The 15691-nt window shown below is 44.6% G+C and overlaps 1 protein-coding gene across 1 annotated transcript in view; it reads right to left on the minus strand.

The window, feature by feature from the left end:
* Positions 1-344: 344 nt before the first annotated feature.
* dok1b (docking protein 1b) overlaps positions 345-15691 on the minus strand; it is a 29892-nt gene continuing 14545 nt past the window's right edge. Inside the window, exons 3-7 of the mRNA XM_020475300.2 lie at positions 11590-11760; positions 9472-9565; positions 7500-7672; positions 2606-3047; positions 345-2353 (exon numbers count right to left, since the gene is read on the minus strand). Coding sequence (XP_020330889.2) covers positions 1377-2353; positions 2606-3047; positions 7500-7672; positions 9472-9565; positions 11590-11760 — 1857 coding nt within the window. The 3' untranslated portion in view covers positions 345-1376. The remainder of the gene's footprint in view (positions 2354-2605; positions 3048-7499; positions 7673-9471; positions 9566-11589; positions 11761-15691) is intronic.

The raw sequence follows: 15691 nt of genomic DNA on the forward strand, positions 1-15691 counted from the left end.
ATACAGACCCACATACACACACCACTCCACTCGCACAGTTTAACCTGTAGTTTCGAAACGAGGGAGCAGACATAAAAACTTCTGTCTTCCTGGTTCAACTCGTTACAAAACACACTCTGGTCCAATCCAAAGGTCACATCTGTCAAAGAAATCAAAAATATTCCCCTTGAGTCTTATCTGACTATTCTATAGGGATAGTCCACACACACACACACACACTCAAAACAGCTGTTTTGAGTTTCTTTTGACCAATAGGTTTTACAATTCAGCAGCCAACGACTGTTCAATCTGTGACACTGTAGTTGGAATGAATGTTGCTTTAGATGGAAAACACTAAATATAGGTATATTTCTTTCTCAGATTTTTATTAATAGAATTTTTATCATATTTACAACACAGCACAGCTGTTTTTGACACACAGAAAGAAAAAAACACACACACCTGCATTACATGTTTAGTAGCTGGAGATAGGTACAACAACAAACAAAATGAACAAAGGGTGCCCTATTCCCTATGAAGTGCACTACTTTTGACCAGGGCCCATAGGACTCTAGTCAAAAGTAATGCACCAAATAGGGAACATAGTGCCACTTGGGACACAGACAAAACAATCACATGTTGTGTCCATTGAGGTCCCAATTCTGAAAGTCCCCCATTTCATAAGTTCTCGATCTCCAACAGTTGAGTCTCCATAGTTTAGACGTGATGATGAAAAAAATAACAATCACAGTTTTTTTGCTCTAAAATGTCTGTTTGAAGGTTACAGATTATGATGAGTGATTAGCATCATATCAGTTTACAAAGCAGAAACATGTTATAGTCTTTCCAGTAAGTGCATAGTCAACATTGACACAGCCACACACACACACACACACGTCTCCCGCTGACACGCAGAACACTCAACTTGCTGCAACCACATAAGTATTTCCCACTTCTGAGTGTGCGTCCCAAATGTGTGTCCTATTCTCTATGAAGTACATTCTTTTTAACCAGGGTCTATAGGGTCCTGGTCAAAAGTAGTGCACTATATTAGGGAATAGGGTGCTCTTTGGGAAACAACCTGTGTCTCTGTCTGCTTAGCCACATAGAGGTTTCTGTTGGCCAACTGTTGTGTTTGACCAAACATTCCACACACACGTCCCATGTCCTCTTGGTTAGCTTTGCTTACACCCATGGTATGGTACGCGTCTTCCCTGAACTACATGTCCCAAGATGCAACAGGAGAAGATCGCGGTCAAGCCACCACTTTTTAATCTCCTGGGTCGTGTTCAAAATGGAGTTTCTTATGGGACAAGTCCAGGTTGTCCTCACTGTTTCAGTCCGTTTTCTTCCATTTGGTGCCTCATGAATACAACCATCCAGTCCTGTTTAGGGGCTTAAATGTCTCCCAAATTGTCATAGATGATATCAGGGGATCGCAGGCCGGTGTGGGGGTACCAGGGATTAGGAGGGGGCTTGTGTCTTGACACTTTACTGTAGAGCTCTGTGTGCCTACCTTCCCCTCCTCCTTCCCCACCTACACCCCTGGCCCGGTCTCCCCCTCCCCCACCTACACCCCAGGCCCGGTCTCCCCCTCCCCCAACTACACCCCTGGCCCCTCCTCCGCTACTGTTATTATTGTTCAGGTTAGTTGGACCTCCAGGCCCAGCCTTCCCCAGGGGCAGAGGCACGGGATCCTTCCGAGGAAGAGCAGCCTTTTTGGGCTTGGGGGTGGTAGCAGGCTTGGGTGGCCACTTGGAGCCCCCTGGTCCTCTGATGACGAGGGGAGGCTGTGGTTGTTTTCCATAGGAGGGGACTGCGTAGTTGTCTGTAGGCAGGTTGTAGAGCCCCTCGTGGGGCTGAGGAGGAGGGCTGTCTTTTCCCAAAACACCACCTCCTGCTCGCCCCTCTGGTTCATCATAGATGTGTTCGGCGTCGGTGAGTGACGATGACGATGCTCCTTCCGCCTGACCCCCGAGAGAACGCATGTTCCCCCCTCCTCCTCTCCCCCCTCCTCCTCCTCTCCCTCCTCTCCCTCTCCCTCCTCCTCCTTCCTCCAGCCCCATAACACCCATCTTCTGTATCAGATCCAAACTGATTCGATCATAGAGGTCCGAATAGAGGGGATCGGGCTGGGTGTTGCCATGGTTACGACCCCCAATCCCGGTGACCCCTCCCTCGTCGCCGAGGGGTCGGAGTCGGGGGGTGGGGATTGGAAGGTTTAGGGAGTTGGGGGTCTGTGTCTTGATTGTATCCACAGGGTCAGAGTAGAGACAGTCGCCAGCGGAGAGAGAGGAGAGACGGACAGAGTCAGCGGGTTCAGAGTACACACTCCCCTGTTCCTCTTGAGACGAGGTCGCTCCGACTCCTTTACCTAAAGACAACAAATATTGGATTAATCAATATTAAAATTGGTTTGTCAGTCATCAGCATGTACACTCAGTCACGAAAAAAAGAAAACAATCAAAGTATTTAAAACATCAAACGTTTTACAATCTCAATACAATAATCACAACTTCCTCCTCCTACTTACAATAATACATCTAATTTTAGGCACTTTTCAAAACCCCCAGTCACATTAAAATGAGTATGATTCTAAAAGTACACTAAACATGATGAGACTAACCTCCTCGAGGCATGGGTGAGCGCGGGGGCGTCCCCCCCATTCCTATCACCAACGGCGGTGGCTCTGGTAAACTCCTCCCTTTTTGGTTCTGATTTTGGCTCTTCCCTCCATCTCCCTCCCTCCTCCCGAACACTCCATCGGCTGATCCGGGCTTACTCCCTCCGGAACTGGAATCTCCATCCAGATCCCGGTTACTGGTGTTGCCGTCGACTACCAGGCCACCTCCCATTGCCACGGAGCTGCGTTGCTGAATGAGGGCAGAGCCAAGGTCGGATTCCAGGCTGCTCAAATGGTAGCTGGAGTGGCACTCCTCGGCCAGGGCTTTCTGTGATTGGATGGCCTGCTCCACGATGAGGAAGATCTCGTTACCCTGTTTGGTCTCGAAGTTGAAGTTCCCCGGACCAGAATCGCAGCGCCGCCCTGCCTCGAACGAAAACATCACCTGAAAACAAAACAAACAAACAAACATTATACAACATAGTGTCCCCTGGAGAGAGGGACAAACAAGCTTTCATTTTATTCTGACTCTTATTTTGATGATAAATGTATAATAACTTAGTGTTATTGTCTCTAGTCTGTGAAATGTTATTGTGAAATTGATACGATTCATAAGACAAGACATCAGGCCGTATAAACAAAACAGCAGCTGACAACACCCATCTCCTAAAAAACATCTCTAAAGCCACTGACTGAAAGAAAGCAAGTCACCATCATGGTTATGAAGTAAAACCCACAGGTCAAATACACATATTTTGCAGATGTTATTGCGGGTGTAGCGAAATGCGTGTGTTTCTTGCTCCAACAGCGCAGTAGTATCTAACCATTCACAACAATACTCACAAATCTAAAAGTAAAATAATGAAATGAAGGAATATATAAAATATTATGACGAGCAATGTCGGAGTGGCATTGACTAAAATACAGTAGAATAGAATACAGTATATACACATGAGATGAGTAAAGCAGTATGTAAACATCATTAAAGTGACTAGTGTTCCGTTATTAAAGTGACCAGTGATTCCATGACTATGTACATAGGGCAGCATCCTCTAAGGTGCAGGGTTGAGTAACCGGGTGGTAGCCGGCTAGTGGTGGCTATATAACAGTCTGATGGCCTTGAGATAGAAGATGTTTTTCAGTCTCTTTCAGTCCCAGCTTTGATGCACCTGTACTGACCTCGCCTGGATGATAGCGGGGTGAACAGGCAGTGGCTCGGGTGGTTGTTGTAGTGGTAATAGTAATAGGTAGTGGTAATAGTAATAGGTAGTGGTAATAGTAATAACCCCAGGTAGAGGTAATAGGAATAACCCCAGGTAGAGGTAATAGGAATAACCCCAAGTAGTGGCAATAGTAATAACCCCAGGTAGTGGTCATATTAATAGGTAGTGGTAATAGTAATAGGTAGTGGTAATAGTAATAGGTAGTGGTAATAGTAATAACCCCAGGTAGTGGTCATATTAATAGGTAGTGGTAATAGTAATAACCCCAGGTAGTGATAATAGTAATAGGTAGTGGTAATAGTAATAGGTAGTGGTAATAGTAATAACCCCAGGTAGTGGTAATAGTAATAGGTAGTGGTAATAGTAATAGGTAGTGGTAATAGTAATAACCCCAGGTAGTGATAATAGTAATAGGTAGTGGTAATAGTAATAGGTAGTGGTAATAGTAATAACCCCAGGTAGAGGTAATAGGAATAACCCCAAGTAGTGGCAATAGTAATAACCCCAGGTAGTGGTCATATTAATAGGTAGTGGTAATAGTAATAACCCCAGGTGGTGGTAATTGTAATAGGTAGTGGTAATAGTAATAGGTAGTGGTAATAGTAATAGGTAGTGGTAATAGTAATAACCCCAGGTGGTGGTAATAGTAATAGGTAGTGGTAATAGTAATAACCCCAGGTAGTGATAATAGTAATAGGTAGTGGTAATAGTAATAACTCAGTAATAACTAATAATTCAGCAACCCTGTGTCACTTCGAGGAAGATGTGAACCACCTCAATCCCAACATTTGTCCAAGGTTTCAGCATCATTGTAAAGCCCTAGTTATTGTGTTGCTTTGACAAAGTCAGTTCCGAAGGTTATTCTTTTTAGTATTTTACTTTAACTCATTTTCAGGTCAACCATGTTACATGAACTGACCTCTCGGTTTTTATATGGTGAAACTACTCCTTTAAAAATTATTTTTTTACCATTGAACATCTAATATTCTAAATCATAGACTAAAAGCAGGGGAGCGGGTCCAGAAAAACACGTCCAACCTGTTACGCATAGACAGACAGGCTAGAAATGAATTAACAATGACACAAAAAAAAGGATGAAGCTTGTATTCAATTGCAACTTCCTGTTGCACACAACAAGCTTCCATTCCCCCTCACAAAGGGATTTAAGGCTCATTTAAGAAGAAATCGTTAACCCTCTTACGGTCAACCCCGTTACTTTATTTTGAAATTGACTATAGTTAAAAAATTAAATTTAAAAAACGTACCTCTTAAGACAGGAAAACATGTTTTTTATTGACTTTGAACATGTGTTTTTTATGACAGAATGTTAAAATGAGTGTGTGCGTGCGTTCGGCATCCATACACCTGTGTGTCAGAGGTTCCGTTAGCCAATAATGGCAGGCTTTTGGTCGGTAAAAAAAAATATATGAAAAAAGTCGATAAATAAAATTGTTACCGGCCAAATTGACCGGGTGAAGAAAAAAAAAAGAATATGTTAGGCAGGCTGTCAGACGCTAATGTCCCACCTAGCCCAGATAGGTTTTAAACAAGTGGATTCAGGGATCAAGCAGGCTGTCAGACGCTAATGTCCCACCTAGCCCAGAGAGGTTTTAAACAAGTGGATTCAGGGATCAAGTGGAGCTGGAGCTGGAGCTGGGCCTGGAGCTGGGCCTGGAGCTGGAGCTGGGCCTGGAGCTGGGCCTGGAGCTGGGCCTGGTTTAAGCTGGATGCCACCATAGATGTGAAAAGGAACACCACACACTTTCCCTCTTTCAATACAGTGGATAAAAAGGGGTTGTCCCAGGTGTCCTCTCTGACTGAAAGAGATCATTTATGCCAACAAAGGGTATCTTGCTCTGCTGGCACATTGTAGAACAGATGTCCACAGGCAGAAAGTGTACAATGTAATAATGTGCCGTGTAGCCCAAATATATTGCTTTTGTTGTGTTGAACTTGACAGTAACACTTGTGGTGTGAGTGAGGGGGAATTATAACATTTTTTTACTCTGTGAACGTTATTTCTGCACACATGTAGCCTTGTGCACTTGATCGATGTCTACTGTAGTGGCCACTATAATGGAACAAAAATACAATGCCTGTTTGTTTCATTATATTTCTACTTTAAGATGTTGTTTTCCCAAGTGCAATATTTATGTGAGGTCACAAGCGTTCTATTAAAAATGCTGTCATGGTAAAAAGCATTCTGTTATAAAGGCTGTCATCGTAACAAGCATTCTGTTATAAAGGCTGTCATGGTAACAAGCGTTCTGTTATAAAGGCTGTCATGGTAACAAGCGTTCTGTTATAAAGGCTGTCATGGTAACAAGCGTTCTGTTATAAAGGCTGTCATGGTAACAAGCATTCCGTTATAAAGGCTGTCATGGTAACAAGCATTCTGTTATAAAGGCTGTCATGGTAACAAGCATTCTGTTATAAAAGCTGTCATGGTAACAAGCGTTCTGTTATAAAGGCTGTCATGGTAACAAGCGTTCTGTTATAAAGGCTGTCATGGTAACAAGTGTTCTGTTGTAAAGGCTGTCATGGTAACAAGCGTTCTGTTATAAAGGCTGTCATGGTAACAAGCGTTCTGTTATAAAGGCTGTCATGGTAACAAGCATTCTGTTATAAAGGCTGTCATGGCTAACTGCAATAGTAATGTATTGTTTTTTCTCAAGACTTGAGTGTCATTTGCAGTAAAGTCTAGGCAACAAATAACATTGGATTGCTTTCTTTACATGTTTTAGCTGTGAGTTAGGTTCACATCAACCACTTTTTATTTCACACACAGAGACTGATCATGTAGATCATCCTCATCTGTGTTATTTAATTAGTTAAAACCTGCATTGCCTCCTAGCAGGGATTTACTACATGTTTCAGTGCAACAACAAAACAGTGTCACCTTTTTGGGCCCTCAGCAGTTTACATCCCTGCAAAATACAAATACAAAACTCCCAAATGATGGTTATGAAATGAAACAATGAATGTTCAAAAATCAGCAGGAGACAGCTGGGTGGATTCTGGAGAGGGACACGGCGATAGGCTATCCTCACCACAGACTCCTCCTCAACATTTTAAATGATACTCAAGACACATTATCTTCACATATTTGAGATGTTTTTTCACGGACAGCAGCAACTCAATAACCAGCTAGTTGTTTTGTCACGAGCTGCCAATGAAAGGACTTCCTCATATGCCATTTATCTCCTGTTACATTGGTTTTCACTTGAACTTTCTTTCATTCATTGTCCAGAAGCCAAAAGCACAATCCTAGTCATATTTGCGACCAATCCTAGTTGTTGTATCTTCAGATTCATCGTCTTTCTACGTTTCTAAAGGAGATGTTCATCTCTGTCATATAATGCATCAGGTGCTCTGTTTAGAATGGTGATTTCTCACAAATTGTATTTTGGCAAATGTTTGAAAATGACGTTTTATTGGCTGTTCCATTACAGGAGTTGTATGTTCTGTTAATATGAATTACCATAATCTACATGTGATTTGTGTCATTCTGAGCACCGTGGTTGAGACGCCCTAATAGGTTACTCACCCAATGCATATGGGTCTGGTGCATTTCTCAAATTACTGGGAAATTAAAATCTTCCTGGTCACGTTGTCGGGCGCCACATTTACCTAACGGAAAAAGCTGGTGTGTGTGTGTGTATATATAAACCCACCTTGTCACGTCCATATCTCCTCAGTAGTTTGTAGGGCCAGATCAGTAGACTGCTCTTGGTCCTGGACTCCTTCAGTATAAGACTGTCATTGTCAGCCTTCAGCCAGTAGGTTCCCAACAGACCACAACGCTCTGAGGCCTCGGTCCTCTGCACACTTACCCAGAACTCATTCACTGTAGAGGGGGAGAGAGGGAGGGGTAAGGGACAAAACCATAAATCTAACCTTTATTTTGAGAGAGAGACAGAGAGGGACAGAGAGAGAGAGACAGAGAGAGATCGAGAGAGGGACAGAGAGAGAGAGAGAGAGAGAGAGAGAGAGAGGGACAGAGAGAGAGGGACAGACAGAGAGAGAGAGAGAGAGAGAGGGACAGAGAGAGAGAGAGAGAGAGAGAGAGAGAGAGAGGGACAGAGAGAGAGGGACAGACAGAGAGAGAGAGAGAGAGGGACAGAGAGAGAGGGACAGAGAGGGAGACTGAGAGAGAGGGACAGAGAGAGTGTTTTCCCCAGTTGTTTTCCCCAGTAGTCTCCACTTTCCTCTAGAGACAGTGATGAACCCAATGCCAGGGACTAGTCTACAAAGAACACAGACTGAGAAAGCAGGAGTGTCGTTCGGAAGACTTGCCTTCCATACTATTTTCACAATCTGTTTAGCAATTTAAATTGAAAGGGAAGTCAGAAGTAGAATTAAACCATTCTAGATTCAAATAAAACTGCGGGTCTTGTGGTTTAAAATGTGTGTTCTTTTTTTAACCCTTGGCCTTTTCGTTTGTCAGTCAGCCTTGAACAGAAAGTGACAGTTTGTTGCATCACCATAGCGATGAACGCTGTACAACCCTGCTTTTCCCTCTCTCCCTTTAAGAACTTCCATTCTCAATATGTTTCTTCTTCTTTGTTTTTTTGTCTGTATACTGAAAAGGGAGGGGCTGTGTTGACCATTTGTCTGTATACTGAAAAGGGAGGGGCTGTGTTGACCATTTGTCTGTATACTGAAAAGGGAGGGGCTGTGTTGACCATTTGTCTGTATACTGAAAAGGGAGGGGCTGTGTTGACCATTTGTCTGTATACTGAAAAGGGAGGGGCTGTGTTGACCATTTGTCTGTATACTGAAAAGGGAGGGGCTGTGTTGACCATTTGTCTGTATACTGAAAAGGGAGGGGCTGTGTTGACCATTTGTCTGTATACTGAAAAGGGAGGGGCTGTGTTGACCATTTGTCTGTATACTGAAAAGGGAGCGGCTGTGTTGACCATTTGTCTGTATACTGAAAAGGGAGGGGCTGTGTTGACCATTTGTCTGTATACTGAAAAGGGAGGGGCTGTGTTGACCATTTGTCTGTATACTGAAAAGGGAGGGGCTGTGTTGACCATTTGTCTGTATACTGAAAAGGGAGGGGCTGTGTTGACCATTTGTCTGTATACTGAAAAGGGAGGGGCTGTGTTGACCATTTGTCTGTATACTGAAAAGGGAGGGGCTGTGTTGACCATTTGTCTGTATACTGAAAAGGGAGCGGCTGTGTTGACCATTTGTCTGTATACTGAAAAGGGAGGGGCTGTGTTGACCATTTGTCTGTATACTGAAAAGGGAGGGGCTGTGTTGACCATTTGTCTGTATACTGAAATTCAGCTTTTAGCTGGGAACATTTACAAGATGTTACAGTCTAATTAATAATAATAATAAAACCTTGAAATGCTGTACCTTCCCCCAGCTTCTCCATATAAATATATGTCAACAGACAGACTCTCACTGTCTGTGAAAGGGAGGGGCTGTGTTGACCATTTGGGACACTGAGGTGATTTGATTAAGAAAGCTAATCCGGTCTCCACAGAGTCTTGTTGATATGAACGTTGCTAAGAAATGATTAGTCCATAACCACTGTTTGTGGAAGAAGTGTTTTTTTTTTTACAGGCTCAATGCACTCACAAAACTCACGGGGTATTAGTGGCTGTGTGTGTGTATGTGTGTGTGTGTATTTACCCTCTTCTCGGCTGGAATAGATGAGATTCTCAGCCATCTGTAGATTAGTCTTTCCATTAGAGTCAGACACGCTACTGCTGCTACCACTAACCCCCTGAGAGAGAGAGAGAGAGAGAGAGAGAGAGAGAGAGAGAGAGAGAGAGAGAGAGAGAGAGAGAGAGAGAGAGAGAGAGAGAGAGAGAGAGAGAGAGAAAAGAGTGTGGGGGAGAAAGAGAGAGGGCGAGAGGGAGGTGGAAATTATTAATTGATTCAGTTATTGCTATAATTCAGACTCACATAAGAATCGTACTTTTCCACACATTTTACAACCTTAGAGAGAGACAGAGGGAGGGAGAGAGAGAGAGACAGAGAGGGAGAGAGAGAGAGACAGGGGGGGGGGGGGGAGAGGGAGAGGGAGAGAGAGAGAAAGGGAGAGACAGACAGAGAGGGAGAGAGAGACAGAGAGGGAGAGAGAGAAAGGGAGAGAGGGCGAGAGGGAGGGTGGAGAGAGAGAGAGAAACACTGAGTGAGCAAATCTAAACTCCCACGCTGTCTGAAGAGTATCTTCCCTTTTCTCCTTCTCAGTGCAGGTGAACATCTCTAACTGATATACAGCCTACACCCTATACTCAAAGGGCTGGAAGCGTTACAATGCTAGAAGGCTAGACAGCTAAAAGATTAAAAGGCTAGAAGGCTAGACAGCTAAAAGGCTAGACGGCTAGAAGATTAAAAGATTAGAAGGCTAGACAGCTAAAAGGCTAGACGACTAGAAGATTAAAAGGCTAGAAGATTAAAAGGCTAGAAGATTAAAAGGCTAGACAGCTAGAAGACTAGACGACTAGAAGATTAAAAGGCTAGAATATTAAAAGGCTAGACAGCTTAAAAGGCGAAGCGGCTAAAAGGCTAGACGGCTAAAAGGCTAGACAGCTAAAAGGCTTAAAAGGCTAGACAGCTAGAAGGCTAGACAGCGAAAAGATTAAAAGGCTAGACAGCTAAAAGGCTAGACAGCGAAAAGATTAAAAGGCTAGACGGCTAAAAGGCTAGACAGCTAAAAGGCTAGACAGCTAAAAGGCTAGACAGCGAAAAAGATTAAAAGGCTAGACGGCTAAAAGGCTAGACGGCTAAAAGGCTAGACGGCTAAAAGGCTAGACAGCTAAAAGATTAAAAGGCTAGACAGCTAGAAGGCTAGACGGCTAAAAGGCTAGACAGCTAGAAGATTAAAAGAATAGACAGCTAAAAGGCTAGACGGCTAGAAGATTAAAAGGCTAGAATATTAAAAGGCTAGAAGATTAGAAGGCTAGACGATTAAAAGGCTAGAATTTTAAAAGGCTAGACGGCTAGAAGATTAGAAGGCTAGAATATTAAAAGGCTAGAAGGCTAGGCGTTTAAAAGGCTCGAATATTAAAAGGCTAGAAGATTAGAAGGCTAGAATATTAAAATGCTAGAATACTAAAAGGCTAGACGGCTAAAAGGCTAGACGGCTAAAAGATTAAAAGGCTAGACGGCTAAAAGATTAGAAGGCTAGATGGCTAAAAGGCTAGATGGCTAAAAGATTAGAAGGCTAGACAGCTAAAAGGCTAGACAGCTAGAAGATTAAAAGGCTAGACAGCTAAAAGGCTAGAAGATTAAAAGGCTAGACAGCTAAAAGGCTAGAAGATTAAAAGGCTAGACAGCTAGAAGATTAAAAGGCTAGACAGCTAAAAGATTAAAAGGCTAGACAGCTAGAAGGCTAGACAGCTAAAAGATTAGAAGGCTAGACAGCTAAAAGGCTAGACAGCTAGAAGATTAAAAGGCTAGACAGCTAGAAGATTAAAAGGCTAGACAGCTAGAAGGCTAGACAGCTGAAAGGCTAGACAGCTAAAAGTCTAGACGGCTAGAAGATTATAATGCTAGAATATTAAAAGGCTAGACGGCTAAACGGCTAGAAGGCTAAACGGCTAGAAGACCTAAGGAAGTTCCCTCAGTATCTGGTACTGAAAACCCACATAGCACAGAAACAGAGGGAGAGAGAGAGAGAGAAAGAATGAGGGAGAGAGAGAGAGAGAGAAAGAATGAGGGAGAGAGAGAGAGAGAAAGAATGAGGGAGAGAGAGAGAGAGAAAGAATGAGGGAGAGAGAGAGGTGTTTCTTCACTCCATACCCCAAAGGCGATCTCACACATCTTCTCCACCCACTCTGTGCTGACGCTTCTCTCTGCGGCGAGCACATGAGTCTTGTCGTTGGTTTCCACACAAAAGGCGGACATATTGTCTTTGGGACAGGCTTCAGTGAGGGCAGGGAGGATAGAGATACAATCTGATAGACGGATAACCTGAGGAGGAGAGAGAGGGACAGAGCAGTAGAGGGGAGAGAGAGATAGAGATGATTATTCATTTTATATAGTCTTGGGACAGAAAAATTCATTCTTATTTTTGAACTTTCAACCCAACCCCTCAAGCCCCTCCCCCCTACCACATTTTCCCATCGATCCGGGGATTTGAACCAACAACTAGGGCTGGGAGATATGGCCTAAAAATCATATCTACAGTTTTTCAAACTTATGGGTGATTCAAGACATATATCTAAATAAACATTGTATAATTAAAGACCCAAATACACTGCATTTCAATCAGTCAGCAATAATCTTATGAATTCAGGGCTTGTGAAGATAAACCTAGGCTAAATATAAGCCTTCCACAATCACAATTATTTTATCAAAGTTTTGTTTGTTGCAATAATCACTGATTTGGCTTTCAAGTCTGTTTTATAAAATTGCCATTTTTGTCACAGATGTAACCAGAACCATGCAAAATGCACATTCACTAATAATGACCAACTTCTGGTAGCAGCCATTATAGAACATTAACACAGTTGTCCATTATAGAACATTAACACAGTTGTCTTAAAACAATCTGTCAAGCACAAGCCCACGTGCTAGTGAGTAGCTAATGTTCATTTTTCAAGTTTAGGCAACTTGGATCTATTTGCTAGCTAACGAGGTTGAACAGTCTAATTATTATGAACACCCCATTCTGTCCATCTCCAATTGTTTTAACAGCAGGCTAGCCTGTCCACTTAGTTCAGATGTTGAAATCAAGTGGCCAACCTTATTTCTCAGCATGAGAACAGGTTATATAGTGTATTATGCTTATTTCACGTGTATAAAACACAGACTAGACAGCTAGTATAACAGTGTTGGACTGAAATGCTGCTAACGGAACGTGGTTACCCCAATGCCGCTCGCTACAAACTGAGCATTCATTTTCCTGAATCAATGTTCATTGATACTCTTGTTTTACTCGTGTCTGTCTACTAGTGTCTGTCTACTAGTGTCTGTCTACTAGTGTCTGTCTACTAGTGTCTGTCTACTAGTGTCTGTCTACTAGTGTCTGTCTACTAGTGTCTGTCTACTAGTGTCTGTCTACTAGTGCCTGTCTACTAGTGCCTGTCTACTAGTGCCTGTCTACTAGTGCCTGTCTACTAGTGTCTGTCTACTAGTGTCTGTCTACTAGTGTCTGTCTACTAGTGTCTGTCTACTAGTGTCTGTCTACTAGTGTCTGTCTACTAGTGTCTGTCTACTAGTGTCTGTCTACTAGTGCCTGTCTACTAGTGCCTGTCTACTAGTGCCTGTCTACTAGTGCCTGTCTACTAGTGCCTGTCTACTAGTGTCTGTCTACTAGTGTCTGTCTACTAGTGTCTGTCTCAATTGGAGTAGTTGAGACATAAAAAGAGTATTGTTATCTTCTCCTCTATTACAGTGTAATAACGTCTCCATGTGTTTTGGTGTCCGTATGACCCATTCTGTTGGACCAAACCTCGAATGCAAATAGCGAGTTGATGTGATCTCAACACTGTCTAGGTATCCCCTTTCCCCTCAACACTGTCTAGGTATCCCCTTTCCCCTCAACACTGTCTAGGTATCCCCTTTCCCCTCAACACTGTCTAGGGATCCCCTTTCCCCTCAACACTGTCTAGGTATCCCCTTTCCCCTCAACACTGTCTAGGTATCCCCTTTCCCCTCAACACTGTCTAGGTATCCCCTTTCCCCTCAAAACTGTCTAGGGATCCCCTTTCCCCTCTCCTCAACACTGACTAGGTATCCCCTTTCCCCTCTCCTCAACACTGACTAGGTATCCCCTTTCCCCTCAACACTGTCTAGGTATCCCCTTTCCCCTCAACACTGTCTAGGGATCCCCTTTCCCCTCAACACTGTCTAGGGATCCCCTTTCCCCTCTCCTCAACACTGACTAGGTATCCCCTTTCCCCTCTCCTCAACACTGACTAGGTATCCCCTTTCCCCTCTCCTCAACACTGTCTAGGGATCCCCTTTCCCCTCAACACTGTCTAGGTATCCCCTTTCCCCTCTCCTCAACACTGACTAGGTATCCCCTTTCCCCTCTCCTCAACACTGACTAGGTATCCCCTTTCCCCTCTCCTCAACACTGACTAGGTATCCCCTTTCCCCTCTCCTCAACACTGTCTAGGGATCCCCTTTCCCCTCAACACTGTCTAGGTATCCCCTTTCCCCTCCCCTCAACAGTGACTAGGTATCCCCTTTCCCCTCCCCTCAACAGTGACTAGGTATCCCCTTTCCCCTCCCCTCAACAGTGTCTAGGTATCCCCTTTCCCCTCCCCTCAACAGTGACTAGGGATCCCCTTTCCCCTCCCCTCAACACTGTCTAGGTATCCCCTTTCCCCTCCCCTCAACACTGTCTAGGTATCCCCTTTCCCCTCCCCTCAACAGTGACTAGGTATCCCCCTTTCCCCTCCCCTCAACAGTGACTAGGTATCCCCTTTCCCCTCAACACTGTCTAGGTATCCCCTTTCCCCTCCCCTCAACACTGTCTAGGGATCCCCTTTCCCCTCCCATCAACACTGTCTAGGTATCCCCTTTCCCCTCTCCTCAGCACTGTCTAGGTATCCCCTTTCCCCTCAACACTGTCTAGGTATCCCCTTTCCCCTCCCCTCAACAGTGACTAGGTATCCCCTTTCCCCTCAACACTGTCTAGGGATCCCCTTTCCCCTCTCCTCAACACTGTCTAGGTATCCCCTTTCCCCTCAACACTGTCTAGGTATCCCCTTTCCCCTCAACACTGTCTAGGTATCCCCTTTCCCCTCAACACTGTCTAGGTATCCCCTTTCCCCAACACTGTCTAGGTATCCCCTTTCCCCTCTCCTCAACACTGTCTAGGTATCCCCTTTCCCCTCTCCTCAACACTGTCTAGGTATCCCCTTTCCCCTCTCCTCAACACTGTCTAGGTATCCCCTTTCCCCTCTCCTCAACACTGTCTAGGTATCCCCTTTCCCCTCTCCTCAACACTGTCTAGGTATCCCCTTTCCCCTCTCCTCAACACTGTCTAGGGATCCCCTTTCCCCTCTCCTCAACACTGTCTAGGGATCCCCTTTCCCCTCTCCTCAACACTGTCTAGGTATCCCCTTTCCCCTCAACACTGTCTAGGTATCCCCTTTCCTCAACACTGACTAGGGATCCTCTTTCCCCTCTCCTCAACACTGTCTAGGTATCCCCTTTCCCCTCAACACTGTCTAGGGATCCCCTTTCCCCTCAACACTGACTAGGTATCCCCTTTCCCCTCAACACTGACTAGGTATCCCCTTTCCCCTCCCCTCAACACTGACTAGGTATCCCCTTTCCCCTCCCCTCAACACTGACTAGGTATCCCCTTTCCCCTCAACACTGACTAGGTATCCCCTTTCCCCTCCCCTCAACACTGTCTAGGTATCCCCTTTCCCCTCAACACTGACTAGGTATCCCCTTTCCCCTCCCCTCAACACTGTCTAGGTATCCCCTTTCCCCTCAACACTGACTAGGTATCCCCTTTCCCCTCAACACTGACTAGGTATCCCCTTTCCCCTCCCCTCAACACTGTCTAGGTATCCCCTTTCCCCTCAACACTGACTAGGTATCCCCTTTCCCCTCCCCTCAACACTGACTAGGTATCCCCTTTCCCCTCCCCTCAACACTGACTAGGTATCCCCTTTCCCCTCAACACTGACTAGGTATCCCCTTTCCCCTCAACACTGTCTAGGTATCCCCTTTCCCCTCAACACTGACTAGGGATCCCCTTTCCCCTCAACACTGACTAGGGATCCCCTTTCCCCTCAACACTGTCTAGGGATCCCCTTTCCCCTCTCCTCAACACTGACTAGGGATCCCCTTTCCCCTCTCCTCAACACTGACTAGGTATCCCCTTTCCCCTCAACACTGTCTAGGTATCCCCTCTCCTCAACACTGACTAGGTATC

Source organism: Oncorhynchus kisutch, linkage group LG16 (genome assembly GCF_002021735.2).
Source record: "Oncorhynchus kisutch isolate 150728-3 linkage group LG16, Okis_V2, whole genome shotgun sequence".
Classification (NCBI taxonomy): domain Eukaryota; kingdom Metazoa; phylum Chordata; class Actinopteri; order Salmoniformes; family Salmonidae; genus Oncorhynchus; species Oncorhynchus kisutch.